The sequence below is a fragment of the Urocitellus parryii genome, chromosome 9 (genome assembly GCF_045843805.1).
Source record: "Urocitellus parryii isolate mUroPar1 chromosome 9, mUroPar1.hap1, whole genome shotgun sequence".
NCBI lineage: Eukaryota > Metazoa > Chordata > Mammalia > Rodentia > Sciuridae > Urocitellus > Urocitellus parryii.
In genome coordinates this window covers 108325666-108352493 of record NC_135539.1, presented here as the reverse complement: position 1 = coordinate 108352493, position 26828 = coordinate 108325666, and the positions used below count along the sequence as shown (strand labels likewise).

The window sequence follows — 26828 nt, the reverse complement described above, 5'->3', positions numbered from 1 at the left end:
GTCTTTGGTGTACTAGGCAATGAAGATTTAGACAGGGGTAAATTAAAAAAAAACAACATTAAAATATCTGCCATATGGATCTCACTTCCTAGCAGAAAGAGAGAAGTGGTAAATAGACTATATACATAAAACAGAGCTTATTAATCAATCTTCTGGATAAAAATAAAGCAGGATATAGAGTTGAAGTGTTCACATTTTAAGCAGTGTGGTCAGGACTTGTTAAGAAAGTGATATTTGAGCAGGATGTGGAAGAGGTGAGCATTGGACTACACAGTTATCTGGGAAAGTGCATTCCACACAGGAAACTGCCTGTGCAAACATCCTGAGGCTAGCAAGACCTGGCATGTTGGAGGAACAGAAAGAAGGCAGAATGACTGGAGTGACTGCAGCTCAGAGTGAGGTCAAGGAAATTCAGGGAAATGTCAGCCTCTGCAGCCCATTGCAAAGTTCTGGCTTTTGAGTAAAATAGGGAACCTTAGGAAGAGTCTTAGCAAAAAATAACATCAGTGACATCAATTTTGAGCCAAGACTAAACTGTAGAGAGGGTCAAAGATTGAAGCAGGAAGACCAGTTAGGAGGCTATTGCAATATCCCAAGCATGAGGCAGTGCTGATGGCTTAGACAGGTGATGGTAGTAGCAATACTGAGAAATGATCAGTGTCTAGAAAACTTTAAAAGAAATTCCTTGAGGAATTTCTGATGTGTCAGATGTAGGGTGTGAGGGAGAAAAGAGTCAAGGATGGGTTTAAACTTTTTGCCTGACCAACTGGAAAAACAATGACAATATGGTTAACAAATAGAGAATGTCAATGATAGCACACGTTGGTGGGGGCAGAGACAATCAGGGATTGAGTTTTAGATCTGCAAAGCTTGTGATACCTACTAGACATCTAAATGGAGTTGGAGGTCAGGAGAGAATCTGGGCTGGAGATATAAATTTAGGAGTCATCAGATTTGGACAATATTTGAAGCCAAGAGACAGGATCAGATTGACAAGGGAGGAGCTATAGAGCAGAGATGAAGTTCAAGGGCTGAGCTTGAGGGAGACTGACATTTTGAGATCCCAGGAAGAATCATCAAAGGAGACTTGGAAGGGACCACCCAGTAAAGTAAGAGTCAAGTCAGGAAAAGTGTGTTATCCTGAAAGCCATTTTAAAAGGTATTTGAAGAAGGAAGAATTGAACAACTGATTCAAACACTAATAACAGGTTAAGAAAGAGCAGAAACAAGAAAAGACCTTTGGATTTAGCAACATGGAAGAGATAGGTGACAATGACAAGAATAGGTTCAATGAAATGATTGGATAAGAAAGTCTAATTAGAGAAAGTCCGAAGAAGGGAGAAGAGGAATTCAATTCAGTGCTTCTTTTTGCTCTAAAAAGAGTTGCATTTTTTTTTTAAAGCCAGTAATTCAGGCTTTATTAATCCAAACAGGGTTTGTGTCCACAGAAATCTGAATAAGTCAGATTTTACTTGCAAAAATCTCCCTTTCAAATGAGTAGAAGATTTTGTGAAATGGGTTTCAGCAGTTTTAAGTCTGGCACTCTGTTTGTTAACTGTACAAAAACAATCACTGCCTTCAGTGAATTTGCAGCTCCAAGTATTTTAAGTTTTATAATCAACCGTCTATCTTGGAAACTCACACACATATCCACATATATCCCAAAATGATGATGTCATAGTTCTCAGTCGAATAGTGTCCCTCATAAATAGCATTCACTCATTCCAAATATTTCATTGTTGAATGGCAGTTAGTTCTTTACTCGAGCCATAGCTGCCACTTACCTTAAATTTTTAAATGATGTTTCTCATTCCGTAGACATATGGCTGCCTTTTCTACTTGTAGACACAGGTTCACATTGTCAACAGTTGGGCACTGAATCTCAGAAAACAATAAACTTGAGATTAAAAGTAGGCAAGGAAAGCCGGCAGTAGGACATGCTAGCCTGACATATCTGAAGGAAACAGGGTCAGGTTCACACCCAGAGCCGCAAGGGTACTGGGAAGCATAATGATTTGATTCTTGTGTTGTGATGCCATTTGGTTGTACCATTAAAAGCCAAGAGTCCTCTTCACCCAAGGGCAATGCCAATTTCCCAGAAGGCTCATTTCTCAGAGACAAAGCAAAGCTCCAAAGATGCCAATGCAACCCATGCTGATTCTTAGTCTCATGTTATTTCTCAATTTTATGCTTAATTTGCTCCTTTTGGTTTTATGTATTTTGACACAGCCAAGTGTGTGTGTGGATTTCCCTATAGTCCTTTAAATGCTATAAAACTTTAATACAGAGAGATAAAAACAATAATAAGCCATGCCTCCAAGCCCTCACATTTAGTTCATTGGAGTTAGACGATAACCAGTTTTACATACGGATTTAGAATTCTCAAGTACTTACACTGCTTTGGATGCCCTTGTGCCTTTCCTTGCCCTGCTCCCTGACCCAAATGGAAATTATATTCTACCTTTAACCTGGACTACAACTCTCATTGATTGCAAATAAATAAATAAATAAATGGCATCTTTACAATTCTAAAATCATCATTGTAATGACCTGCATCATGCACCAGCCAATGCAATTTGATATAGTTTTCAAATAAAGCCAAGACGGGTGCCGGTTCCCAATTCTAGGCATCCAACCCTGGAATGTCTTGTGGAAAAAATGAAATAATGCTCCTGATAGTCTGTTGGGTTAGTCTGTTTTCAGCATAATTGCCTCCTCCAAGCTTCCTAATACCCCTGAAACCTCTGAGTGTCTTTAATGTACAAAGTTCAACAAAAACACCTTCAAAACAGATTAGTTCTAATTATGCTTAATATTTGTTTGCTGCTTTATTGAATAAACCACATTTTCTTTAAAAAGGAAAAAGGAAATTCACTTAACTGCATGTCAGTCACCCAAATTTTAAGTATACAAATGAAATGGAAAACATTTATTACACAAATTTAATTACAATTCTAAGAAATAAACATGCAAATTAGATAGAGTTCAATTTGCAGATGCTAATCCTCATCCTTGATCTTGTTCCTTTCCTTCCCGATTTTCAGTCTGTGCATCTCCCTGATTCCTAGGGAGTCAGGCAGCCAGAGGTCTGGCTTTTCACAGTTGGAGGATCACTGTTTTAAAGAAGTGTTATATTTAGCACATCTGGCATAGTAGCAGTAAACAAACACGATAGTCCTTGTAACACTTTTGTGCAGGTGCCTCCTCCACCCCCGATTTTATTAGGTGTATGCATTCCAAGCCCCTGCGTTCATTACACCTGAAATGACCCATCTTAACTATGGAGGGGTCCCTAGACACAAGTTATGAATTAATGTTTCAAAAATACAAACTCCAATTGAGTCCAATATAGGGGAAACCACTATTTGCAAAATAGTGTGATTCTGGAGCTTAAATTACATTCTTTTGACCAAGGATAGCTTCCTTTATTACTTTTTTTTCCCCTGGAGGTTTTCACCAGAGAATCCCCACCCAGAAAGAGTTGCCAATTCAAGTTGCAGCAGGACCTAGGTTGCTTTTTTATACATATGCAGCTCAGGAGGGGAACGGGCGGGGGCGGGCGGCGAGAGGAGAATAACTGCTTGGTCCTGCACAGACATCTGTTTCTCATCTCCGTTTGCTGTGGCAAAGGAGAAGAAAGTCTTTTGCAAAGGGTGGGAAAGGCACAGTTTTTTTTTTTTTAATCACACACACACACAACAAAACTAAACCAAATAAAAAAAGACAAGACATCTCAGAAGGTTGCAGAGTGAATACATTATTCGGTTGGAGCCGAGCCCCCAGGGTTAGGGCGGGAGCCGAGTGCGCGTGGGGTCTGGGTTGCGGGCTGGAGCTGGGCCCGCGTGTCCCCGGGCACCGGGAGGGGAGGGGAGGAGAGGGAGGAGGGAGGGCGGGAAGGAGGGAAGGAGGCAGGGGGCGGGCTGGGGTGGGGGTGAGGGGAAGGCGCCCCGTGTGCTGCCTGAGGAGCGGTGGCGGCGGCGACGGGAGCAGAGAGAGGGAGGGAGAGCGGGCGCGCTTGTCATGTTCCCTCTCTCACCCTGGGGGCATCCTGCAGAACCTCTCCTCGGAAATCCACGGGGAAATGGCAAACAGGATTGACGGGTTTCACACGCTCCTCGCTAGACAGAGCCGCTCATTACCATAACCGTCTGCAGCGACGGCGGCTCAGCACCCCAGTCGCGGCGGCGGGACCTGCCGGGACCCTCGCCTGCCGCGCACCAGCGGCCACCGCCGACCGGGCCGCTCGGCCGGGACCGGCGCGAGTGTGCACCGGTGGTCCGGCTGGCGCCGAGCCTAGAGCGGACCAGCGGCAGCCCAAGCGCTGCGGCCGCCGCCGCCTCCCCGCTGACCCCGCGGTAAGACCCGGCTGGGCGCGGGTGGCGGGGGTGGAGGCCGGGGCGGGCGGAGGGCGAGGGCCAGGTTCTGGGCTCCAGCCGGCGCAAACCCGCACCCACGCGGCCTCCGGCGCGCCCCCCGGCTCCAGGGCAGCGCCCGGGTCACCTAGTGGACTCGGGGCGGCTGCTGCGGGGTCGGAGCGGCGAGGCGGCCAGAGCGGCGAGGTGGCCGGGGCAGAGCTGGGCGCGGAGGCGGCGCGGGCTTTTCCCGGGGCTAGCATGCGCCGCGGGGCCCTTTACCAGGGCGGGAACCGCCGCCTCCACTAGGGCTGCTCCGACTGTCGCCCGCGCGCAGGAGCTGACTCCAGAGGCTGGTAGGGACAGCAGCTCTGGGTGAGACCTCAGGGTCCTGGGTGGCCGCTTAGCCCCTCATTCTAGGGTCAGCAGGAAGGATGTTCCCAGAGCTGGACGCCGCGGTGCTTGGCAGGTGGGGAGGGAGGGGTTATGGATGTCAGGAGCGCGCGTTTGCAAGAAAAAGGAATAGCTGCGGGAGCTGACACCTTCTGTCCCCCGCCACCTCCGCCCCCGCACCCTCCTCCCCAGCAGCCGAGCCGCGCTGCGGGCGGCGGCGGCTCCTCTGTCCTCAGCTCACCTCCCCAGCGGGCTGAGGCTGCTGCCCGCCGGGTCCACGCCTCCGCCTCTCTCCTCGCTTTCTCTCCTCCCGCCTCCTCGGCCTTAGCAACTTTCCCAAGTGCCCGGCTGCGGCCACAGATGTTGGGGGGAGAGGCGGACCCCAGGTCCAAGGAGGCTCAGGCCCGGTGCTCGCCGGCGGGTCCCACCAGCGCGCCGGGCGCTCCCGCAGTCGCCTGCTCTGAGCGGGCATGGGCCGTGAGGGCGGGAGGGCCCCGCAGGCATCTGCTGCGGGCAGGAGCGCGGGGCTCGGGCCAGCCTAGCCAGAGCCCTGCCAGCCGCCGTGAGTCATTTCCTTGGAATCCTACCTTCGGTGTTTATTTCCCTTAGAAGGAAACTTGGTTTTGAAAGAAAGAATGAATAATAATAGCTCTTATTCTTCAGAAGAGGCACTGAGCTCCTGCACCGTGGAAAGACAACTTGCCTTTGTTCCCAGACACTTGGGGTGTTTACTTTCTCCTGCGGTCAGCAACTGGCCGGGCTCTGATCGCTACCCAGGAGAGAGATTTAGGGGCCTGGGCGCCAATCCCGGGGGGGTGTGGTTGTGCGGAAACCAGGAGTGGTGGCTGCCACCCGCTGGTAGGGGATTGGCCCGCCAAACCCCAGACCCCCCTCTTTGGGCTATCACCCAGGGGACCCCTCAACCTCCTTAGGAGCAGCGCCCGCATTCCCAGCCCCAAGACCCAACTTAAGCTGTTGGCCTCGCAGGATAACAGCTGAGAAATGGACTTCCCGGGGAAGACAGGTGTACTGCAGGGACCAGCAGAAAAGAGACAGCTGTCTGTTTAGAAAGGTTGGAAGATTTTGTTCTGCCTATTCAGCCTCTTCCACAACCACCACCATGAGCCAGCCAAGGTGTTGAGAGCTTGTTAGGGACAATGTCCAGGTCAGGGGCTTGATTCCACCTGGGCAGAATATTTAAGACTGGCAGTGTCAAGAGTGAGTTGGAAATACCTGCCCTTTACCTCCCGGCTTCCAGCATTGGAATCAGTCCTGTCACTGCTACAATGCTCTCAATAAAATGTTTTCTGATTTCTAATGACAGATGGGAGGAGGGATGGGCAAAACATGACCAGGAGCCCTCTGTTAGATTCAAGGTGCCACTGAATCATAGCTACCCTCCTGTTCTGTGTGCCAGCCACTCCTATTAGCATTATAATGAAGGAAGGAGCAAGCACTGCTCATCTGGAAACGCCAAATTGTATTGAAATGCCTGGTAACTTTACTATGAACATTTGCTAGGACGGCTTGACATTTTAACCCTCAGCCTTCTGAGTATGCTTGAGGGGGTCATTCCACTACATCCCCTTGGGTAACAAAACAGACACACAGTAGCCTGAGGATAAAGGGTTAGGGCTTTTTTAATTTTTTAAATGCATGCACAGATAAAACACACTTTAACACCCTCCTTTTGAATCTGTTCACTTTTGATGTTAAAAAATTTGCCATAGTGTACATCTTTGTGGCTATATTGAATATTAACAGCACATGAATTTGTGGACTTGAACTTCTGAATTCTGTAGCAGAATTGTAATGTAAATCTCATCATTCTGAGAATAATGAGCTTGGCTGTCTACACATACTACAAATAAAGATGCATGTTAAACGTTGATGTTGATGCTATACAGTCCAGTGTTTCATGAACATTAAAACTTTCCTTCTTAATTTGTTAATTTCCCAGTGTAAGTTCTAAGTAGGCTAGGAAGATGCAATTGCAAAATCTCCTCCCTGCTCCCAAATAATCCCAACTCATTCATGTTTTATTCAGATTTACATAAATCACTTGCAGAACCCAGCCTCTTTCATTTAGAATTTTGTGTGCAACAGTTTCCAATTCAAAAAGGAAAAACTTAACTGAAATTAGATGTTGTAAACAAAAGAAACAACCAAAATAAAAACTATTATGCCACATTTCAAGTTCAAATGCAAAATGATGAAATTTCATATGCTGGAAACAATGCTAACAAATAGAAACACTGAAATTCTTAACAACCAAAAAAGCTACTCACCATTATAATACAAACAAACTCTGACTAACATAAAACAGCACAGGGCCCAGGAACATCCTATTAAACAAAGGTAATTGCTACTGGGGGCCTGCAAATGCTTTTCTTTCTTAAGCGGGTTGAGTTTGTCAACCTGCTTTTGTTTATTTGTAATAAAAGTTCTGCCAGGCGAAAGGCTTGGATGTTTTCCCCAGAATCCAGCACAAAAGTGAGTGTAAAATTCAAGCTGGAAAATATCATTCTTGTCAATAAAGAGAAGCCTGCTGATTCTGATAAAAAGCTATGATTTGTGTGCTTCTAGCAATAGCATTTCCTGATATGATCGTCTCTTAGAATAGTTTAAGAAATTGGATCATTTCATGAGAGTTTTCCAGGGCATAAAGTATCCTGAGGTTTGATACCTTGCCTGCTTGTGGAGTTTGAGAAGTGATGGACAGAGTGGCTTAGTTTGTTAAATCAACAGAGGCTAAATTTCTTGGTTGATGATTCAAACAGAAAAAAAAAATAAATGGCATATCCATTATTTCTTCATAATTGTTCAAACCTCTTTTCTCTCCCCCTCTTGTAACAAAGTTCTCTTATAAGTCCTTGTGGATGTCTCTCTGGAGGGCATCTTGAAAGAAAGGGGAGGTCAGGTTTAGCAGCCTAAATCAGCTGAGTACTAATTCCGCCCAATGACCTGGACACCTTCTCTGTCTTCAGTGGGTTTGGGACTGACTGAGAACTGAGAGAGAAGCCTGATGAAAGACAGGCACTGCTGCCAAGAGCTGCTCTGTTAGCCAGAGGACTTTGTCACTTTAATGAAGCTATTTCCCCTTACCCTGAAGCTTTTCATTCTTTTACCTGGAAGTGGACCTTCGTTATAGCATGAGGGAGTAATGGTCTCCCTCGAGACAATGACAGATTCACACCCACCTCCAAACATTACAAGCTGTATAATTTGGAAAAGAAAGAAAGAACGAGACCCTTAGTGTATATTTGAAAGACAATCAATCTTCAGAAAGCAAGCCTGACATCACTTTTGTGACAGTTCTTTAAACCGCAGAATGAGAGAGTGGAGGTTTGGGTCTCCTAAAGGAATTGGCAGTTAACAAGGCATCGAGGCTTCGGGGCTGTCACCACTGGTCTAAGGCCCCAAGATCTTTCTGTTTTAATATCAGACTCTCTTCTCGTTCTTGTTTCAACTTATCCTTGACCCTACCTTGAACCCTTCTTTGGATCAAGTGAAAACATGGAGTCCCCATGGAAGTGGCCCCATGCATGAATTATGGAGGAGCCCAGGGAACATCACCATCAAAGATATTCCCATCTTCCTGCAGTCTCCAGGGAAGGGCGTGACCTGGAGAGGAGAGCAGTGATGTGTTGCCTCTTGGAAAGTTCCTGCCTTGTGTCTGGGCTTTGCTGTGTAAGGAGTTGCTGGCTGCCTCTGGCCCCTGAGCCCTGGCTGCTGTTTAATATTCTGCCTGCTCCGTTGATGTTGTGCTTGGCTCCTGTGGGACTGCAACTCACGGCTGGAAACTGGAGCCAATTTTCTGTCTTCATCTCACAGTGTTTTGACTGGAGGCAGATCCAGTTCAGGCGGATCAGGGCTGGTGGAAACAACTACCAAGTGTCTCTCTGTCTGCTTCGCTTTGGAAGGAGAAAGTGGAGGGAGCCCCCAGAATGTTGTAGAGGAACTGGCCTGTGGAAGCGAGAGGAGGAGGGGACAGGGGGCCGCGGAACAGACTGAACCTCAGAGTATCAATTGGGATTATGGTGGAGATTTCTGCCTCCCCCGCCCTTTCCTTTTGATTGATTAGCGGGTTTCATCAAAGGAGACTCCCGGGGGATTGACTAGAAAATTGATTTTGCCTTATTAATAGAAAGGAAGCGCAAGGGTTTTGGCCCTGCCTCTTAGTGGAACATTTTCTGAGGGAAGGTCAGGAGGAAAATGTGTTTAGGAGGCAAAGCAGCTGTCTGGAAGAGGGCTGAAGGGAATCTGAGAACAATAAGAAATGGGCTTTTAAAGATCCGCCCCTGAGATGCAGATTGCTGAACACAGAGGCTGAGCTAATAGCAGGAGTTTGCTGAGGTTTTCTTGGGAAAATAATCAAATGGTTCAGGGTGAAGGGGAGGACTGGGAAGTAAAAGTTTCCCAAAGCAAAGGCATGAAGATGCCAAGGCTGTCCCTTAGCTTGGTCTTGATTAGGGCTGTTTTCTCTTTTTCTTTTTCCAGATCTGAGGCTGTCAGAGATGACTCTGGTTCTGTCCATGAATAGATTCTGCGAGCCCATTGTCTCGGAAGGAGCTGCTGAAATTGCTGGGTACCAAACATTATGGGAGGCTGACAGCTACAGAGGCCCAAGCCCCCCGGGGCCAGCACAGGCTCCTTTGCAGGGAGACCGGGGAGCCGGTCCCCCACTGGCAGGTATTGCCCTTGACCTTCCCCTTCTGCCCTCCACAGCCAGACTGGTAGACAGATGGGACGTCCTTCTGAGCTGAGAGCTGATGCTCCAGGGCTGCCAGTGTGCCTTTCATAAGCAAACCCAGGGCTCCTGGAGAGGACAGTGGTGGTATTTAAATTGCATTCAAATGTGCCTGTACCTCTGCTGCTCCTTGCATACTAGTCATGGGCCTGTATTTTTAGGAGAACCAAACCAAATTTTTGAAACTCTGAGTTTATTTTCCAATCTCATACAACTGTATAGTTCTCTCAGAGTGGCACAAACTCTGGTGGGCTTGACAGTGAAATCTTTACCCCCTTGAGACATAAAAGAATCTGCACTTTGGATGAGCAGCTGTGTACCTTTTCTCTTTATGGAACATATGACCGGCTTTGGTATTGGAGGAAAACTATTATAAGCCAACAAAATAGAAGTTTATTCTTCCTGATTCTTTATCCTTGAGGTTTAAGTTCCTTTGGGGATTTTTTGGTAGCACTGGCTATTTAAAGAAAAAAAAACTAAAATATAAAATAAGACTTGAAGGAAGTCTGTTTATTAATAATAAAGCCTACTTTATTATGAATGATGTGCTACATTTTTAAGAGTGAAAATGATTTTAATTACCCAAAATCTGAGTTTTAATATCTAAGTTTTGCATTTTAAAAGAACTGTTATAACACCAGTGTGTCCCCATGTGTTTACTACCTAGAACCAAAAATATTTAAAAGAAGTCTGGTTACCAGTGGTTCCCATTAAAGATGTATACTTCTGAATAGTGATGTTATGTTGTCTGGATTTAATGAAACAGTTGGAATAAATATTAATATTATTTCGGAGTTGCCGTACTCCTCCCCTTTACAAATTTCACTGTTTGTCTATGCATTGAGTTAAGAATCTGAGTGTTTAGTAGGTGCTGAAAGTTATCATTTTCCTCTAAAATTGCCTGGAAGCCGTCGCCCAGCTTGGGTCACAGGATTCTGTGTGATAGCAACTATTAAGACAAATGTTTATTTTTAATCACCACATGTACAGACAAAGATGTAGCCAAGCTATCCTCTGGAAGAAAAGGAAATGAAAGTATTTTGTTTGGAGAACCTCTGGCAAACCGCATGTTATTTGTCATATCTGATTTATTACCACAGGATCACATTACAGGGGAATTTCAAATCCTATAACAACATCCAAGATCACATACTTTAAGAGGAAGTATGTGGAAGAAGAGGATTTTCACCCACCACTCAGCAGCTGTAGCCATAAAGTATGTTTTTTTTTAATAGTCATTATTTTTATTAAGAGTTTAAGATACTTACTTGCTTGATCCATTTCCAGAAATTAAAATGAGCCACTTCTTTGGAGGGCCACATTAAGTGTTGTCACTTTTTTGGGTCCTGTGTTATTTTTCACAAGTACTTGAAGAGAGAGCCAGAAAGAGATCTTCTATGCAGAAATAACAAAATCATACAATGCAACAAACATCTTTTTTACTTAAGATTTAATATTTCTCAAGTTGCTTGAAGGGTTATGGTTGTTCTACACTTTCATGTGCCAGGAAATGCACTTGTTCTGTCCTGACATGCTCTCCCCAGCCTGAGCTCTGCCTCTGGTGGCCCATGTTACTTCTGTGTACCCACATGGGGGTGGCTCCTCAGGGCTTTCCCTGCCTTCTCAGTATGTGCATGCAATACAGACATGCGCTTCCTCTTACTTTCATTCATGGCTGAGGGAGGTCACATTCATTCATGTTAAGTTTGTTGAAATATAGAATCCATTCCTAAGAGAAGAACAAACCTTACTTTCTTGCACATATTCTAAGAGATTATTAAGATGGGGAAAGAGCATAGGATTATGGAACTTTTGAAATATCAATTCTTTTTTCCTTATAATAATCTTCCTTCACAAATGATCTGGTGATTTAATGAAAGACGGAAAGAGGATATAGCCCCAGACCATTGTTATCTGAAATGCAGAGGGGTTTTGAGTTCAGCTTCCCTTCTGTCTCCTCTTGCACCTGTACCACATGCTTTAGATGTTGCTTTTGCTTTGCCCATAGAAAGACACCAGCATGTGTTGGCAGATGTTCCTTTCCCTGTGTGCGTTGTCCTTGTCTCGGCCTCTGGTCAGTCTTCCCTGATTTAATTCACAGCTCTTTGGGTCATGCTACCAGTTTGCCTTTTTTTTTTTTTTAATGATCTGGGAGAGCTGGCCCCCAGGACACTGGCAGTTTATTTTCTTTTCAATTTTGAAGTTGTGGTTGTAGCAGTTTTCCAGTTCCTACTGGATTTGCACCAACCATCACACAGGGATGGTATCTCACAGCTCAAGAGTGAGTCCCCTCATTTCCTCTCTGCAGTTGCCTTCTCCTGCCAGACCCTAAAAGAAAGCTTACTTTGGTCCTTCAACTGAAAGATACTGTCCATGTCTGAGCCTCATTAATTATTGTCATTCTCTTATCAAGCAAGGGTCATTACAGATATGACACCCAGAGGATTAAAAGAAGGACAGCACCAAAAGCCAAATCTCATGCTCCCTGACGGCTAGATCAGACTCTGGGTATACTTCAAAGCATACCCATTATGATCTGTGCCTTGACATCTTTTTAAAATCATTTATTGATATGCAGTACATGTGTGTGCCTATGTGTGCATATGTATTTGTATATACACACATTAAAAAAAAGTGCAAGTGAAGTACAGCTTGATGATTTTCACCCATGAACATACCCACATCATTAATATCCAGGTCAAGAACCAAAATGTAACCAGCTATCAGAATGCTTCATTGAACCCACTTCTAGTCACTACCCCTTTGCTCCACCCAAGGTTACTGCTCTTCTAACTTCTAACAGCTTAGATTAGTTGTGTGTTTCATCATCTTCCTCACTGAGCCATAAAAGATTGAACAACCAGGCTGCCCCTGCTGAGATCTGCACTGGGCTGGATTCTCTGGTGTGACCATACCAGTGGGTGGGAAGACAGTAGAATGAGTCAGACATCACTTTCCTGTGTTCATATATGAATACATGAACAGTGTAACTCCACATCATGTACAACCACAAGAATGGGAAGTTATACTTCATGTATTATAATATGTCAAAATATACTCTACTGTCCTGTATAACTAAACAGAACAACAACAAAAAAAGTGTCAAACCAAAATACTCATAAGAGTATCAATGTTGGTTTGGGGATATTGTGAAAACTTGGGAGTTTTCCAAAGTGTTAACCAAATTGTTACATATATAGGCAGTTAGAAGTGTAATTCCAAAGGGGTCCTTAAAAACTTTGAAAACTTTATAAATGGTTTTCATGCCCCAGGAAAATAACCTTCAAAAAAAAAAAACTTATAGATTTAGTTGGTTATTTTACATCCTAGTTTGTTGTCCCTGTAATAAGATTGTGATTGGTTTCTGAAAATAAAAAAAAAAAGAAGTGGGTGGAGCTTTGCAGGTAAGGATGGGGGGCATCTGTAGCATTGGGGTCAGCCTTTCTAAGTGGACCCCAGGGGAAGCAAGAACACAACATTGCCAGACCAGATCCTGCCAAGAAAGAAATATGCAGGCATGATATTTTTGTACAGTCCATTTTCTAAGCTTTCTTCTTTTTTTAAAATTTTTAGACCATCTCAATTTTTGAGGAACGAGCCCACATCCTTTACATGTCCTTAGAAAAGCTGAAGTTTATCGATGATCCTGAAGTGTACCTCCGAAGATCTGTCCTTATAAACAACTTGATGAAAAGGATTCATGGAGAAATCATCATGCAGAATAACTGGTGCTTTCCCGCCTGCTCCTTCAGTGGCGCCTCTGCCCAGGAGTGGTTTATGGCTCAAGACTGTCCTTACCGAAAACGACCACGGATGGCCAAAGAGGAGTGTGAAAAGTTTCATGCCTGCTGCTTTTACCAAGAGTGCGGTGGTCACTACCTGAATTTACCCCTCTCTGTCAATTCGAATGTGGGAAGTGCCTCCTCCTCCTCTTCTTCCTCTTCCTCTCCCCCTCTGCCTTTGCCCAGTTGTTCCCATCAGGTGGATTTTGATGTAGGCGGGGCACCCATTTACAAGAGTGATGGCCAGATACCTGCCAATGAAATCTTTGTCACTAATGTCAGGTCACTTGGCGTTCAGGAAAAGGCCAGGTTAAGTGAGGAGAAAGCGAACGACACCAACAGAGAAGGTGACCCCCTCAGCCAAGAACCTGTGGGCAATGACCTCGATCTTGAGGGCAAAGGCCAATTTTATGATTATTTCGAGACTGGATATAATGACAAAAACAATGTAAGTGAGTCCTGGAAAAAGTCTTTAAGGAAAAAGGAGCCTTCACCAAGCAACAAACTGTGCTGCAGCAAAGGAAGTAAAATATGAACCATCTTTTCACTGAAACTTGGAAGCATGCGCAGCATGATCAGTTAGCTCTCATAAATTTTATTTTGAATGGATTTTATAGTTTTGTACAACTGATAAAATTATGCCATGAACATACCGTGTCGTTTTAATGCCTGGAGAGCAGATTGCATAAAACATCTGTATAGTAGGCATCAGCAAACTACTTATAAATGCGGTGATTCTACCAAGGAAACAGTCGACTTCATGCTTAAAAGTTCATCTTAGTTTTCTTACAGAAAAAGATCAGTAGGTTAAATTGGGGGACAACCTGCCCTTGTGATAGTTTCATGGCCCCCCCAAGAAGCCTGTCACTACTAGCTAAGAAAGTTCAACTCGTTTGCCAATTCATTAGGTAGTTATTTGGTAAGCAAATCAATATAACCAGCAAAAGATGTCTGCTTCTTCCATATGATACAGTATTTTTTTTTCTGAATAAAAGACTGAAGACAGGGAGCTAGATAAATGGCTTCATAGTGCTGTTAAGTATTTGTATTTAACAGTCTCTGTGTGACAGGTAAAAATAGGATGGAACCGAATGAAACACCTGTCTAGGGGCAGCAATTGACACTCTTTGGAGAGGGTATTCCCTGCAAGTTCCCGGCTTGCCTGTGATGGGGGAAGAGGCTTTTAAGGAGGTGGTATACAGGGCGATTTTTGGTGCCTTACTTTATCTTAATTTTTGCCAATGTGAAAATTAAGGATAAATCAGAGTTACAGCAGGGATTTGACAAACAGGAATAAAAAAAAAAAAACAGGGTGGATACATATGGTTTGGAAACTGTTAACTTTGAACTATTGCGTTCAGCTTTTGATTCGACACCTCTATTCTTCCTTTATTTTTGATGCCCAGTTGCTTTGGGTTTGGCATTTTTGGATAGGGATGGAGGACACAATAGAGAGAGCTGTTAGCAACCAGCACTAACTGCTTGAGCTTTTCTATGGCAACGGTGTGTTGCTGGGGTCTGGGTTTTCTGGGTTTTGGGTTGTTTTGTTTTGTTTTGTTTTCTTGTCCAATGAAGTTCATGAGCCCGTGGCATGCATTATACTTTAATCTGTTTTGCATCATTTCACTCGTTTAGATTATAAAAGCATGTGGTTTTTTATATATGACTTTTGCTGTTGATTAAGAAGCACAATGTTAATAAATGATGTGTGATCAATAAGATTTATCTTAAAGAATGTAAAGATTTTAGTTTTTGGAAAGTTATTTTGGAGAAATGGGACTTGGTCTGTAATCATTACTGTGTATTTGGCCAACAGTCTTCTCAGTAAAGTCTTGAATTTGGATACTTGCAAGAGTGTTCAGGTGACCCTCTGACCATCTTTCCTTCCACTCCAGCCAACTCCTTCTGCGATCCTATTGCCAGGGTTACCAAGTGACTTGGGCCTCTTGAAATATTACTTTACAGGAACCAAATGCCAAACAGAGGAAATAAGTAAGTCCTCCCAGTTTCTCCAAGATAAAGCTTTTTTTTAATTATTATTATTGCTATTAATATTAAATATAGGTCTCATTCATACAGTGTATGAGTAGGATCATTTGGACAATTGTCCACAAGGACCAATTTTTAAAACAAATGTTCTTGTGTTATAGCTAAATAGTCTAGCAATGTTTTGTCCTTTATTTTCAATATTTGATAAACATTTGATGTTGAAAATTTAGATGATAGATGCTTGTATATGAATGTGTTGTAATAAAGTGAGGTTTTCTTGATATATATTTATTAAAATGATCAAAATTCATCAAGCTTTTTTATTTTATCTTAATGACTATTGGCTATGGTTCTCTTTGCCATTATTCTCTCTCCATGAAAAAACTCAAAACACTTAGAAACTGTAGTGGACAGTGACCACACAGGAATTTTCAAATTGAAAGAGTACTTTAAAAGGCCAATATTTTAGACTGGTCCTAGTTCGTAGGTTAAAGAAGCGCAGTGTTGATAAATGATGTGATTGATTAAAGTTATATCTTAAAAAATGTAAAAAGTTTTGTTTTGGGAAAATTTCTGAAAAAACTTGTGTAACACGAATCCATTAAATACTGAACCCTGGGTGATTTCTTTATGAAATGTCAAATTATTAAGATGACCCATATATAAATGGTGTTAACAGCTACAGATTATTGCAAGTAGTATTCCATTCAATTCTGTATTAATGTTATTCTTAAAAGCCAATATTTTATTTGATAAAGGGGAAAGCTAGTTGAAAGCTAATTAATTTGTCAAAAGTAGCATTCTTATTATAATACCATGGAGATTTAAATATGAAAGAAAGGGCTTATCTTTTTGCTGTTTTAAAAGCCCCCAACACTGCCATATAATGTGTTCTTGGTGGCCCAAACTATCAAATGAAGGAGTTGGTGATTTTCCCATTTGCTCAGTAGAACCAACTGGAATTACTTCTTTGCAGGGTGGGTGGTACCTTTGAATCCAGCAGCATAAAAATCTGTAATTGTTAGTCATCAGGTTTTTTTTTGATCCTAGGACATTTCCAGAATACGTATAGAGATTCTTTTTATTCACCAAATATAATCCCTAAACACCCATCCAAATTACAGAAATTTTCCGTGTCATTAGCATGAGAGCCTGAGTGCCTCCTGTGTGGGCCCTTCATGCCCAGCGTTGTCACTTCTGTTTACAAGATACTAAGATTTTTCCCAAAGTGGCCAAGGCACTCCTTCATGGTAAGTTACATCCATTATGGGAGAATTGGAAAAGTTGACACTTTCCACCCAATCTGCCATCTGCCTGCTTGGAAGTAGCACCTTCTCTCATTGCTGTGCTCTACCTCAAGTGTAACCCAATAGAGCTGAATCCAGACTTTTGAAAGACAAGGGAATTCTTTAAAAAGTGGCCCTGCTTCTCAAGAGTGCCTTCCATTGCTTCTCCCTGGCGTCTCAGGACATGTCTTGAGCCAATCATTAGACTTTATCACTGGACCTTCCTTTCCAAAGTGGGTCATTGTAGAAAGTGGCTCAGCAAAGGCAATTTAAAAGGGTAAAGATTTTATACACTTCCATTCTTAAAATCCTATTCTTTTTTTTTTTTTAAATATTTATTTATTTATTTATTTTAGTTCTCGGCAGACACAACATCTTTGTTGGTATGTGGTGCTGAGGATCGAACCTAGGCCGCATGCATGCCAGGCGAGCGCGCTACCGCTTGAGCCACATCCCCAGCCCTAAAATCCTATTCTTGAAAAGAGTCTTAAGGCTAGGACAGGATGGGATGTGGGAGGAAAATAGAAAAACTCAGTCAAGAGAAGTCACAGTTTGACAATTAATCAAGAATTAGAGAAAAGCATCTTTAGCATGATCTTGTAAGGTAACAGAAATTTAGAACATTTTATATGCTGAAGCAAGTGAATGAAAGTATTTTTATTTTTAGAACTCATCCTTAAATCCATCAAAGCATGACTACCACCCTTCCAATCATGAACTTTTTATTAGAGTTCCCCTTGATTACCTCCTTTCTGTGTATCAGAAGGGCAATAGAAAACTTACAGAAGACATGAGCATTCCACTGGGACTCCAACTTCCCAGGAAATATCAGCTAATAACATAAGGATTCTTAGGTGATGCAGCCAGTCTTCTATCCTTCAAACAAATTGGGAGCAGGAGATGTTTTTAGACATTATTAGTCATTCGAAACCATGCTTATGACAGCCCCTTAAATTTGAAGTCATTTCATTTGTAGTTAAGGTTATCACATCCCTGCCAATTTTATTAGGCCTTTTCGAAGACAAGGATTCAGCCTTACCAATGATGGCTGAAACTAGCTGCACAACTACCCTATGAAGAAAAGCATGAAATCAGCATTTAAGTAAAAAAGAAGAAACAATGTATGGTTTCTAGTTACTCATTTTAAGATTGCTGTGTTTTGATTCTTCAGTTTAAAATGAAGGCAGTAAGGACCTAAGTTACCTACAAGATGCCTCTGTTGCTTTCCTAGGGTTATGGTACATCCGCAAGGTATATTCTCCTCACATGGCTAAAACTTCTCCACTTTATGTGATATAGCTGCATGACCTAGGGTGAAACAGTTACTTTTTAAGAGATGTTTCCAGTCCTGGGTACATGCTAGATTTTGGCTAGGAGAACTCACTCAGAAAAAGCACTTGCAAAGATGTAAGTTATGAACACTTGAATCTCGCATCCTGCCATAAAGTGCATCAGCAAGTGAATTTAATAAAACATGCTGTTTAAAATAGTCTGTAATTTCCTGTTTCTGCCTTTCCCTTCACTATCTGTGACAGGCTGAAGAACGATGACTAAACGAATGGAATTTATACAAGTTAGTCTGGTGGTGTTTGCAAACCATTGCCATGAGCTGCTTCTTTGGTAAACAGTTCTCTGGTGGGCTGTCTGATTGTTTTTTTTTCCCCTTGGTGTTGATCCAGTTAACTTCGAAAATGCAAACTACTTATTCATAGCCTGAAAACACCTGCTTTTGACCACAATGAAGCTAATAGAAAGTATAGTCATGTATTAATCATTTCTCATGAAATTTCCCATATTCCCATTTTATAAGTATTTCTTTGATTTAAAGTGATAAAGTTAGCACAGTAACTTTATCACTTCTAAGCTCATGCTTCTAATCCTAGCAACTCAGGAGGCTGAGGCTGAAGGTTCAGGGCTAGCCTAGAACCTAGCAAGACCCAGTCTCCAAACAAAAAAGAGAAATAAATTAAAAGGTCTGAGGATGGGGGTTGGTGGTAGAACACCACTGGTTCAGCCCTCAACACTGCAAAAAAAAAAAAAACTAATAAAAATAAAGTGATCCCATCTTATAAAATGCCTTATCTTGGGGACAGAACCCACATAGAAAAGAATTTACAGAGATATAAGTTGTGATATTCCCACAGAGATCCTCAAGACAATGAACAAATATCAGAACTTTGTGGGAAAGGGATCCAATCTACACTTTGGCTTGTGCTGCCCAAACCAGCTGGGCCTTTAGTAGATACTGTTTCCATCCAGGTCATTCCATGAGAGCTACTGAATCCTGGCATGTGATGTGATCAGTCAACTCACACAAACCAGCTCTGAGGCTTCTGACATGTCTGCAGCTGCCTCTTGAGGTTGCTGTAATGAACTAAGCTCAGATATGGCATGATCCTTGCATTCTTGCAATTGAGAGGTGAATGTGTCGCTCTAAAGTTTGCCTGGCACAGCAGTCCGACAGCTACACCATCTTCAAAACTCACAACACTCCCCTGTGCTGATAAGGAAAAGACAGGACGAGAGGCTATGCAGGGGATTTTGGCAGAAAGTTAGGGAGTTGATCTCTGATCCAGTAGAGTGGAGGAAGTCTGGTGCTCCACATGCGTTACAGAATGATCAGTTTAAAGTCTAAAGACTGAAAAGGAAGGAAGACAATTTTTCCCCCTCTGTCAAAGCTCTTTATGAAGACAAGAAAAAACATCTCAGGGATGAAAGAATTTCCTTTATGTTTTTGCAGGAAGAGGGAAATGACTTGTCTGCCCTTTCAGGAGCCAGAGGAGTTTCTTGTTCTCCAGGTCTATAGATACTGCCCAACTGTCTTTGTGAGTAGGTATAGGCATTAGCACCTGTCTCCTGTTCAGTTCAGGCATAGAAGTTGTGGGTGTCTAATGAGATTGGGACGTAGCAGAGGGTTAGGAGTGTGGGGTTTGGAGTGGAATTTTCTGGATGTAAATCCCAACTCCGCCATTGTAGCTGTGCAGTCCTGGCCAACGAGCCACATACCTCCTAGTGCCTTTGTTCTCTTGACTGTAAAATGGGGCGGCACATGGTATCCACATCATAAGGTTGTCAGGATTAAAATCTTCAATATTGAGGAAGTGACTGAACCTGGGGCAGGTATGCATTATGGGTGTACCATAAGAGCAAGCCTCTGTGACTTTTCCACTACTGTCCCTGGATGCCCTGTGACAGGGTCCTAACAATACTAGATTCTCTTTTTGATGGAGAATGTTCAGCCTCTGCAGTTTTGTACAGTGAGCTTGAAATTGAACAGGGGGATGTTGTCAAACTTGGGGTCCCAGGACTTTTAGACAATTATAAAAGTAGTCTCAGGATATTGGTGTCCCTGAGATACATTCAGTGCTTCCAAAAGCATATTGAAACTCATAAAATTTCCTGAAAGCAGTTGCGTTGGCAAACCCATGTCAGATTTCTTTTTACCTTTGTTGGAATTAAATCAGCTCTAGGTTGACCCATTTATCACAGACTGAGAAGAAACTGACTGAGGAAATCAAGGCATGATTCTTAATAAGTGCAATTTGTTTTGAAGATAGTATATTTTAAAACATTGTCTGTGTTGAGGGACTAAGAAGTGCCCCTTACAAGGGAAAAGATTAAAAACCACTAACCTCTGACTCACCCCCAGCATTTGCCCAAGTTCCAGTTGATTCTATTAGCATATTAAATGGGTCTCTGAGAAAAAAATGGTGCTAAGTTTAAATATATATATATATATATATATATATATATATATATATATAATTATTATTATTATTTAAACTCAATACTATTCCCTGGCAACAAAAGCCAAAGCAGAATTTTCTAGATAATCATAAAATAACTACGACAGAGAGCTGGAAGTGTGGGTCAGTGGTAGAACACATGTCTAGCATGCATTAGGTCCTGAGTTCAATCCTCAGCACCACAAAAAACAAACAAAACTAAGATACAGTTTCCACTCATAAAATCTAAATTTAAAAAGCAGAACTACCAGAGTTGTAGTTAAGGGTTAACCACAACTCTTAACTATGGGGTGATTATCCCTACTTCAAACTATCATCCCTTTTTAATGCTACCTCTCAATGCAGCCCAACTGATGATTTCAAAAAAGATTTTCATTTACAAAGTTGCATTTCCCTCTCTGACCACTTTTCAAGAGTATATATTTTTCCACAAGATGAGATGCACCTGTAGTGATACTTGCTGACTGATAGGACCTGAAATGAGTTTCTGAACCATGTGATTTGAGAATGAGAAATGGGCACCAGAATGTAATGAAATCAATGTAGTTTGGGTCATGATGGTTCCAGGACTTCTCAGCAACAGGGTCTCCTCCTACGCCCCCCAGGCTCTGGAATGGCATGATTGGTATCTGTAGTTGCCATTTCGGTTGATTGACAAAAGGAAAGGAAAGGCCAGGACACCTGAACATGCTCAAGGATATTCCAGCTGTGCATCTCCAAACCCCTGTCCTCTCTGTTTGGAAACCCAGAAGATGATTCCAAACAGTAAGGATGATCAATTCGATTTTTCAACCAGTCCAGCCTTGACCTAGCTGGTTTTAGCCAACATGACAATGCTCCCTGGGAAACATTGTTGGTACCCAAACAGAAAGAACCTTAAATAAACCTTAGGATCATCTGTCCATCTGGATGTTTTAATGGGTGAATAGATACATATGTACTGGAAGAATCTTGGGATGGATTTTGTAAAAATTAATTTCCAACTCTAATTATAGCTCAGATAAGATTTAACTTAATCATTCATTGTTAACTTTTTCTCATTTTTAGCTATTTTCTTAGGGTCTACTACTCATTTCTGGTCAAATAACTGCTGTTTCTTAATCACAAAATTATAGCTAAAGCAGTGATAAGGGCATTAGGTTAGGAGTTAGAAGACAGATTCTTGTCCATCTCTGGTACCTGCTAGCTGTCCTACCATGAACAGAGTCTGGGTGTCAAGTGAAGAGGCTGGACCTAAAGGGACTCTAAGATTGTTCTCTCCTGAGTCTAACATCTGTGACTCCAACAACCTGGGATCTTTCTGAAGATTTGCATTTGAATTTTCTACAACATTTTTCTTTCCTTTGTTTCCCCAGGTTCTACCCCCTTGGAGAAACTGCTTCTGGGTGTTTTAAAATTTTATTTTATTTTATTATGGTGCTGGGCATTGAACCCAGGGCCCTGGTGCATGCTAGGTAAGCTTCTACCACCGAGCCACATCCCAGCCCTCTGAATGATCTTTAGAGACTAAATATGAGATTTTTCTGTTCAGAATCATTGCTTTCTGCATTTGGCTGCCAACCTATTGTCTGCATTACATTCCTCCAGATAGTCCACGCTCCCCATCCTCAATACTCTACCCCTCCCCCTGGAGTGCTTCCCCCCCCCCCCGTTCCCCGCCCCCAGCCCATTAGCTGCAGACACCCGGAGCCAGCCAGGCACAACGCTGCTCCTCTTGGCATAAGATTGTCCTCGCCTTCAAGCTAGTGTGGGGCAGGCAGGGGATCCGTGAACCCTCTTCTCTCTCATGTTTATGCGTAATAAAATAGCCGACTTTCCTCGGTTTTATGAAGACAGTCCTTGCAGCTGTGACTATAACTGTTTTTTTTTTTCCATACCAGCCAAGATTATGGTCCCATAACCCAATTAGTGTCATTTGGTGGTGGTCCAAGTGCTTCCCCTGCACGAGTTTTAATTTGGGGATCCCCGGAGGCTGCACTCCACATCTGTAGCCGGCCTGTTCTTCCTCTCCCCTTATTTGCTCGAGGTTTATGGGAGGATTAGCTGTGTGGTCTGGGAGGCGGCTTCCCCTCTTTCATCCACACGGCTCTCGAGCCGCCAAGGAGCCTTTTACTTTTCATCAAGCCCTGGCACCTGGAGGGCGGGCAGCCCAGGCGACTGGAATGAATCAGTGGATGCCCTGAAGGCCCCAAGGGGCGCGGCCTTGCAAGCATGGGGGAGGGAAGGATGTGGGAAGGCTGCTTATTGGGCAGCTCACCTCTGCGCCACGCAGGGCCAGGCTGAAATCGCCGGCGCAGGGCGTAGTGTCCTCCCCCACCCCACCCCCGCGCCCCCCACCCCACCCCACCCCCGCGTCCCTCTCCACCCCCGCTCTCTGGCTGGCGAAGGCTGGCGAGGGCTCCGGGCGCTCATTGTGCAGGCAGCTGGCACCAGCTGGGAAGGGGAATTAGCATAACAAAGAGCCGAAGCGAGCGCGGCGCGGCCCTGCGGGGGCTCTGCAAAGCACCCGGGGCTCCGAGGAGCCGCGCTGTCACCAGCAGCAGTGCGTCCCTGGCCGTGGGGCAGGAGACCTTCTTTGCCCACCGCTGGCGCACACTGCCTGGGTCTGGGCGGCTGGACATGCCAGGAGAAGACAGTGCGTGTGGGTGTGAGCGTCCGTGCAGCGCCAAAGTGTGTATGTGTGTGTGTGGATGTGGATGAGTGTCAATCCCTATCAATATGCGTCTGAGCACGCGTGTGTTCCTACGTGTGAGTGCAGGTGGGAAAGGCTCACCTGCAGACGGCAAGGGACCCAGCAACTCCCTTCCCTCCCGCCCTGGAAGGCCTCTTTGTTTATTCCTTTCGGAAAGAGCGCTCGTTTTACTTACCTCGCCAGTTCTTAATCCTGGCTGTACCTCGGAAACCCCCGGGGAGCCTTTACAAAACCCCTAGGCCCAGGCTTTGCCCTGGAGAATCAGGACTAATTAGCCTCCACTGAGACCCCCCCCCCAACGTGGGCGGTGATTCCGAGCCACTGCTGGGCTGGGAACTGCGGAGCCAGGCGCTGACCTTGGCCTAGAGCGAGTGCGGAGCAGGGAAGGGCCAGCTGAGCCTTGGATGTAAGGCCTTGAAGTTTGTCCTTTGCCCTCACTGGCCGAGGTCAAGTGCACCTTCTTTGGCTGCGCAATTTCATTACTACATGTAAACCTTCCAGCAGTACCGTGGGAAGAAAGCTGGCTCAGGAAACGAAGGCTCAGTTGTGTTACAAAAGGTCACAAAGCTGGTATTTCTCCCCCACAAAACTGGAACCCAGGGCTGTGGAACTCCAGAGGCCACCTTCTTCTTGTTGTAATATTTTAAAATAAAAAAATAAAATAAGATAAAATGAACCCCCAAACACAGCTTTTAGATTGATGCCAGACCTTGAGTTGGCCAAGTCCCCAAAAGGACCCTGGGATGCCTGCGGGGAAGTGAGGGTCAGGCTGCCCCAGACACCATGACCCGAGAAAGCGGACATGACCCAGACAACGTCCCTAGAAGAAGCCCAGGACATCTCCAGCCACCTTCGACCTGAGTCTCCCCCTCCCTGGCCACAGATGTCACACAAAGGTCCCCGCCCAGCCTCTGCAGACTCCAGCTCCCAGCCCACTCTGTACGCAAAGAAAAGATGACAGCACCAGGGATTCAGGGTCCTCAGGGAGCTGTCTGCAGCTATGCTGCCCCGGGCGGGATAAGGAGGAGGTGGGAGGAGCGCCCCAGCAGGGGACCCAGTACCTGGGGAACCGGGCACTGCCCCTCCGCGGCTCGGGCCTGGCTTCTGGGCCTGCCTCATTGCCAGTTACCTGAACCGTGCCTCTCAGAGCCTCTGACCCCCTTCGCGATGTGTGTCAGTTCCTCAGGCTGAGCAGCCCTGCGGAGAGGGAGGAGAGAAATAGATGAGCTGCCGCGCTCTGCCAGCCCCAAGCTGCCCCATTACTCAGAGAACTGTTTTCGATAGTGTAAGCGCTATGGGGAGCCTCAGCATGATCAAGTTCCAGAGAGACTGGGCTTCTAAGGCCACCCAGGCTCATCGCCCATTTTTTACAGACCTAGAGATACAAGCCCACGTTGGTGAAGTGACTTTGGAGGTTTAAAAGCCTTCTGACTGCCTTGCCCCAGCCTTGCTCCGGAGCACCAGATGCTTACTTAACACGTTGAACCCAAGGGCTGAGGAAAGTACAGCCTTAGGAACGTGGGCAGCATCTGGCCCCTGAGGTGCCCGGGAAAGAGAGGGAGGGTTGGGACCCTTGATCCCCAGCCTCAACATCACCCATCCCAGTTAAGGAGACCAGCAGGTGAATGGGTGGCCTAGGGATGGGGCTGCTGGTGGCTGTTTTTGTTATTAAGAGTTCAGAATTCTCCCAGGTTCTAACAACTGTGTTCACTCTCAATAAATGGTTTCTTAATAATCGTTTTAATTAGCAAAAAGGCTGTCTTATTAAAGCTAATTAAAGGCAATTTGGGAACCTTATTTTCATACAATCATAAAATTAGAGAAACAAGAGGCTGGAGAAATGGGGGATGTCTTGGTTTTAATGCAGAGGGGGCAGGGAAGAGCTCGGAAAAGACCCTAATCCCAAATCTGGCCTGTGGGGTAGGAGTGTTCAGTGGGTAGGCTGGAGACCCCTGACTTGGATGTAGCTTCAGACTGTGCTGGGGACCAGGTGCAAGGAGGAACCTGTGTGCACATCCTCCAACTGGGGCCTCAGAGTCACTTGGACTATTCTTCCTTTTCCTCCCTCTGCTCCTGGTTTGTCAGTTCTTGCCCTCTAATTTTTACATATTAAATAAAAGAAGGCACTACTGTTGTTCTGTTACCATTGCACCTGGCACCTTTTTTCAGGGTGGTACAGTAGAGTTTTTATTAAGGGTATATGACAGTAGGGCTCTCTAAGCCTCTCCCCTTCTTCAGGGGGTCCCAGATGGGAACTGGGAGGAGGGAGATTCTCTGTGTATAGTCCTTGGGGCAATGCCAGCCCCAGCATCAAAGGTGGACTTGTGCATGTTGCTGTTAAAGTCACAGGAGACAACCTAATCCTCACTGTAGCCCTGGATGTCCTTCAGGGTGTTGTTCGATGCCTGCTTACCACCTTCTTAATGTCATCATACTTGGTGGATTTCTCCAGGTGGCAGATCAGATCCATGACTGACACATTGGGGTAAGCACACAAAAAGTCATGCTAGCAATCTTCCCGTTCAGTTCAGGAATGCTCTCGCCTGCTGACTTTGCAGTGCTTGTGGACACAGGGATGATGTTCTGGGTAGACGCGTGACATCATGCCAAAGTTTCTCAGAGAGGACAGCAAAGACTTCTGGGTGACAGTGATGACAGGAACTGTGGTCCTGAGTCCCATCACGCACATCAACTTGTCATGGATGATCTTGGCCAGGGGTGCTAAGCAATTGGTGATACAGGAGGAATTTCTGGTGACACTAAAGGAGTTGTTATGTTTCGTACCTGTTACAAACATGGGGGTAACAGCTGAAGCCTCAGAGATGATGACCCTTTTGGCTTCATCCTTCAAATGAGCTCAGGCCTTCTCCATGATAGTGAAGACACCAGTGGATTTCACAACATACTCAGTACCAGCAACACCCCATTTGACGTAGGCAAGATCTCACTGCTGGAAGATGGAAACCGGCTTTCCATTAATGACAAGTTTCCCATTCTTAGCTTTGTGCCATTGAACTTGCCATGAGTGGAATCAAACTAGAACATGAGAATCATATAGTTGAGGTCACTGAAGGCATGACTGCTAGTGACAATATCTCCTGCTGCTGGCAACAGCTCTGCAGGCCTATGTGCACACTTCTGTTCTCAACCTGCACTGGGCCTGCGTGTTCAACCAAAGCGTGATGTCCGGGTCAGGGTGTCTTAGCACATAAAAACAAGCACATAGACAATTGGTTTTCAATTCAAATGAAACACAAATGGTCCCTTTGTTCACAGTTCATAGCGCAGGCTTGGAGACAGACAGTAAGGATCAAGTCGTGGCCCTTAATTTTGCCAGACTTGAGAGCAGTCCTGATGACCAGGTGCCCAATATGAGGCAAATTTGGTAACTCTGACTTTAACTATCCTGCCTCAGGGACATGACTGGTACTCCCTGAAATGCAGAGAGCCACCCCTGGCAGCTTTAACCTGCCAAGCTTCATTCCTGCCTAGAGGCATAGCTTCCACGATTCCCGGTGGCATTCCCTCCCCAGCTATTATGTGACTGATTGTCCTTAATCACCAGCCTCAAGTGAGCATTTAACCTCCCAGCACTTTCACTGCCCTCCAGACTTCAGCCCAGGCCACATGTCAAACCCTACCTTCTGCTGTCTGGGGAGGAACCTTCTGATTCATCTTGTCTGTCCTCTTCATGTCCTCTCCTGCTGGCCTACACACACCCCACCATCACACCACCAGCATTCAACCCTGCACTTAACCTAGGATAAGCTCCTCTTGCCCCCACATCTGCAGTCACTTCCTCTCGAGGCCCATTCAAGGTTCATGCTCCATTGGAGCT

The 26828-nt window shown here is 44.6% G+C and overlaps 1 protein-coding gene and 1 pseudogene across 1 annotated transcript; one reads left to right on the top strand and one right to left on the bottom strand.

Moving 5' to 3' along the window:
- The first annotated feature begins 4281 nt into the window (after window positions 1–4281).
- On the top strand, window positions 4282–15457 carry Sertad4 (SERTA domain containing 4). Its single transcript, XM_026387487.2, has 4 exons — window positions 4282–4355; window positions 9246–9437; window positions 10596–10711; window positions 13069–15457. The coding sequence occupies exons 2-4, from the start codon at window positions 9263–9265 to the stop codon at window positions 13810–13812; spliced, it is 1035 nt and encodes a 344-aa protein (XP_026243272.1). The 5' UTR covers window positions 4282–4355; window positions 9246–9262; the 3' UTR covers window positions 13813–15457.
- Window positions 15458–25224: 9767 nt separating this feature from the next.
- Window positions 25225–26044, bottom strand: LOC113181759 (glyceraldehyde-3-phosphate dehydrogenase pseudogene; annotated as a pseudogene).
- Window positions 26045–26828: the final 784 nt, after the last annotated feature.

Bases quoted from the DNA above. Each gene is read 5' to 3' on its own strand.
- Sertad4 (XM_026387487.2), top strand. From the start codon at position 9,263: ATGACTCTGGTTCTGTCCATGAATAGATTCTGCGAGCCCATTGTCTCG. The intron at 9,438-10,595 runs GTATTGCCCTTG...TTATTACCACAG, and splicing joins AGCCGGTCCCCCACTGGCAG to GATCACATTACAGGGGAATT. The intron at 10,712-13,068 runs GTATGTTTTTTT...TAAAATTTTTAG, and splicing joins TCAGCAGCTGTAGCCATAAA to ACCATCTCAATTTTTGAGGA.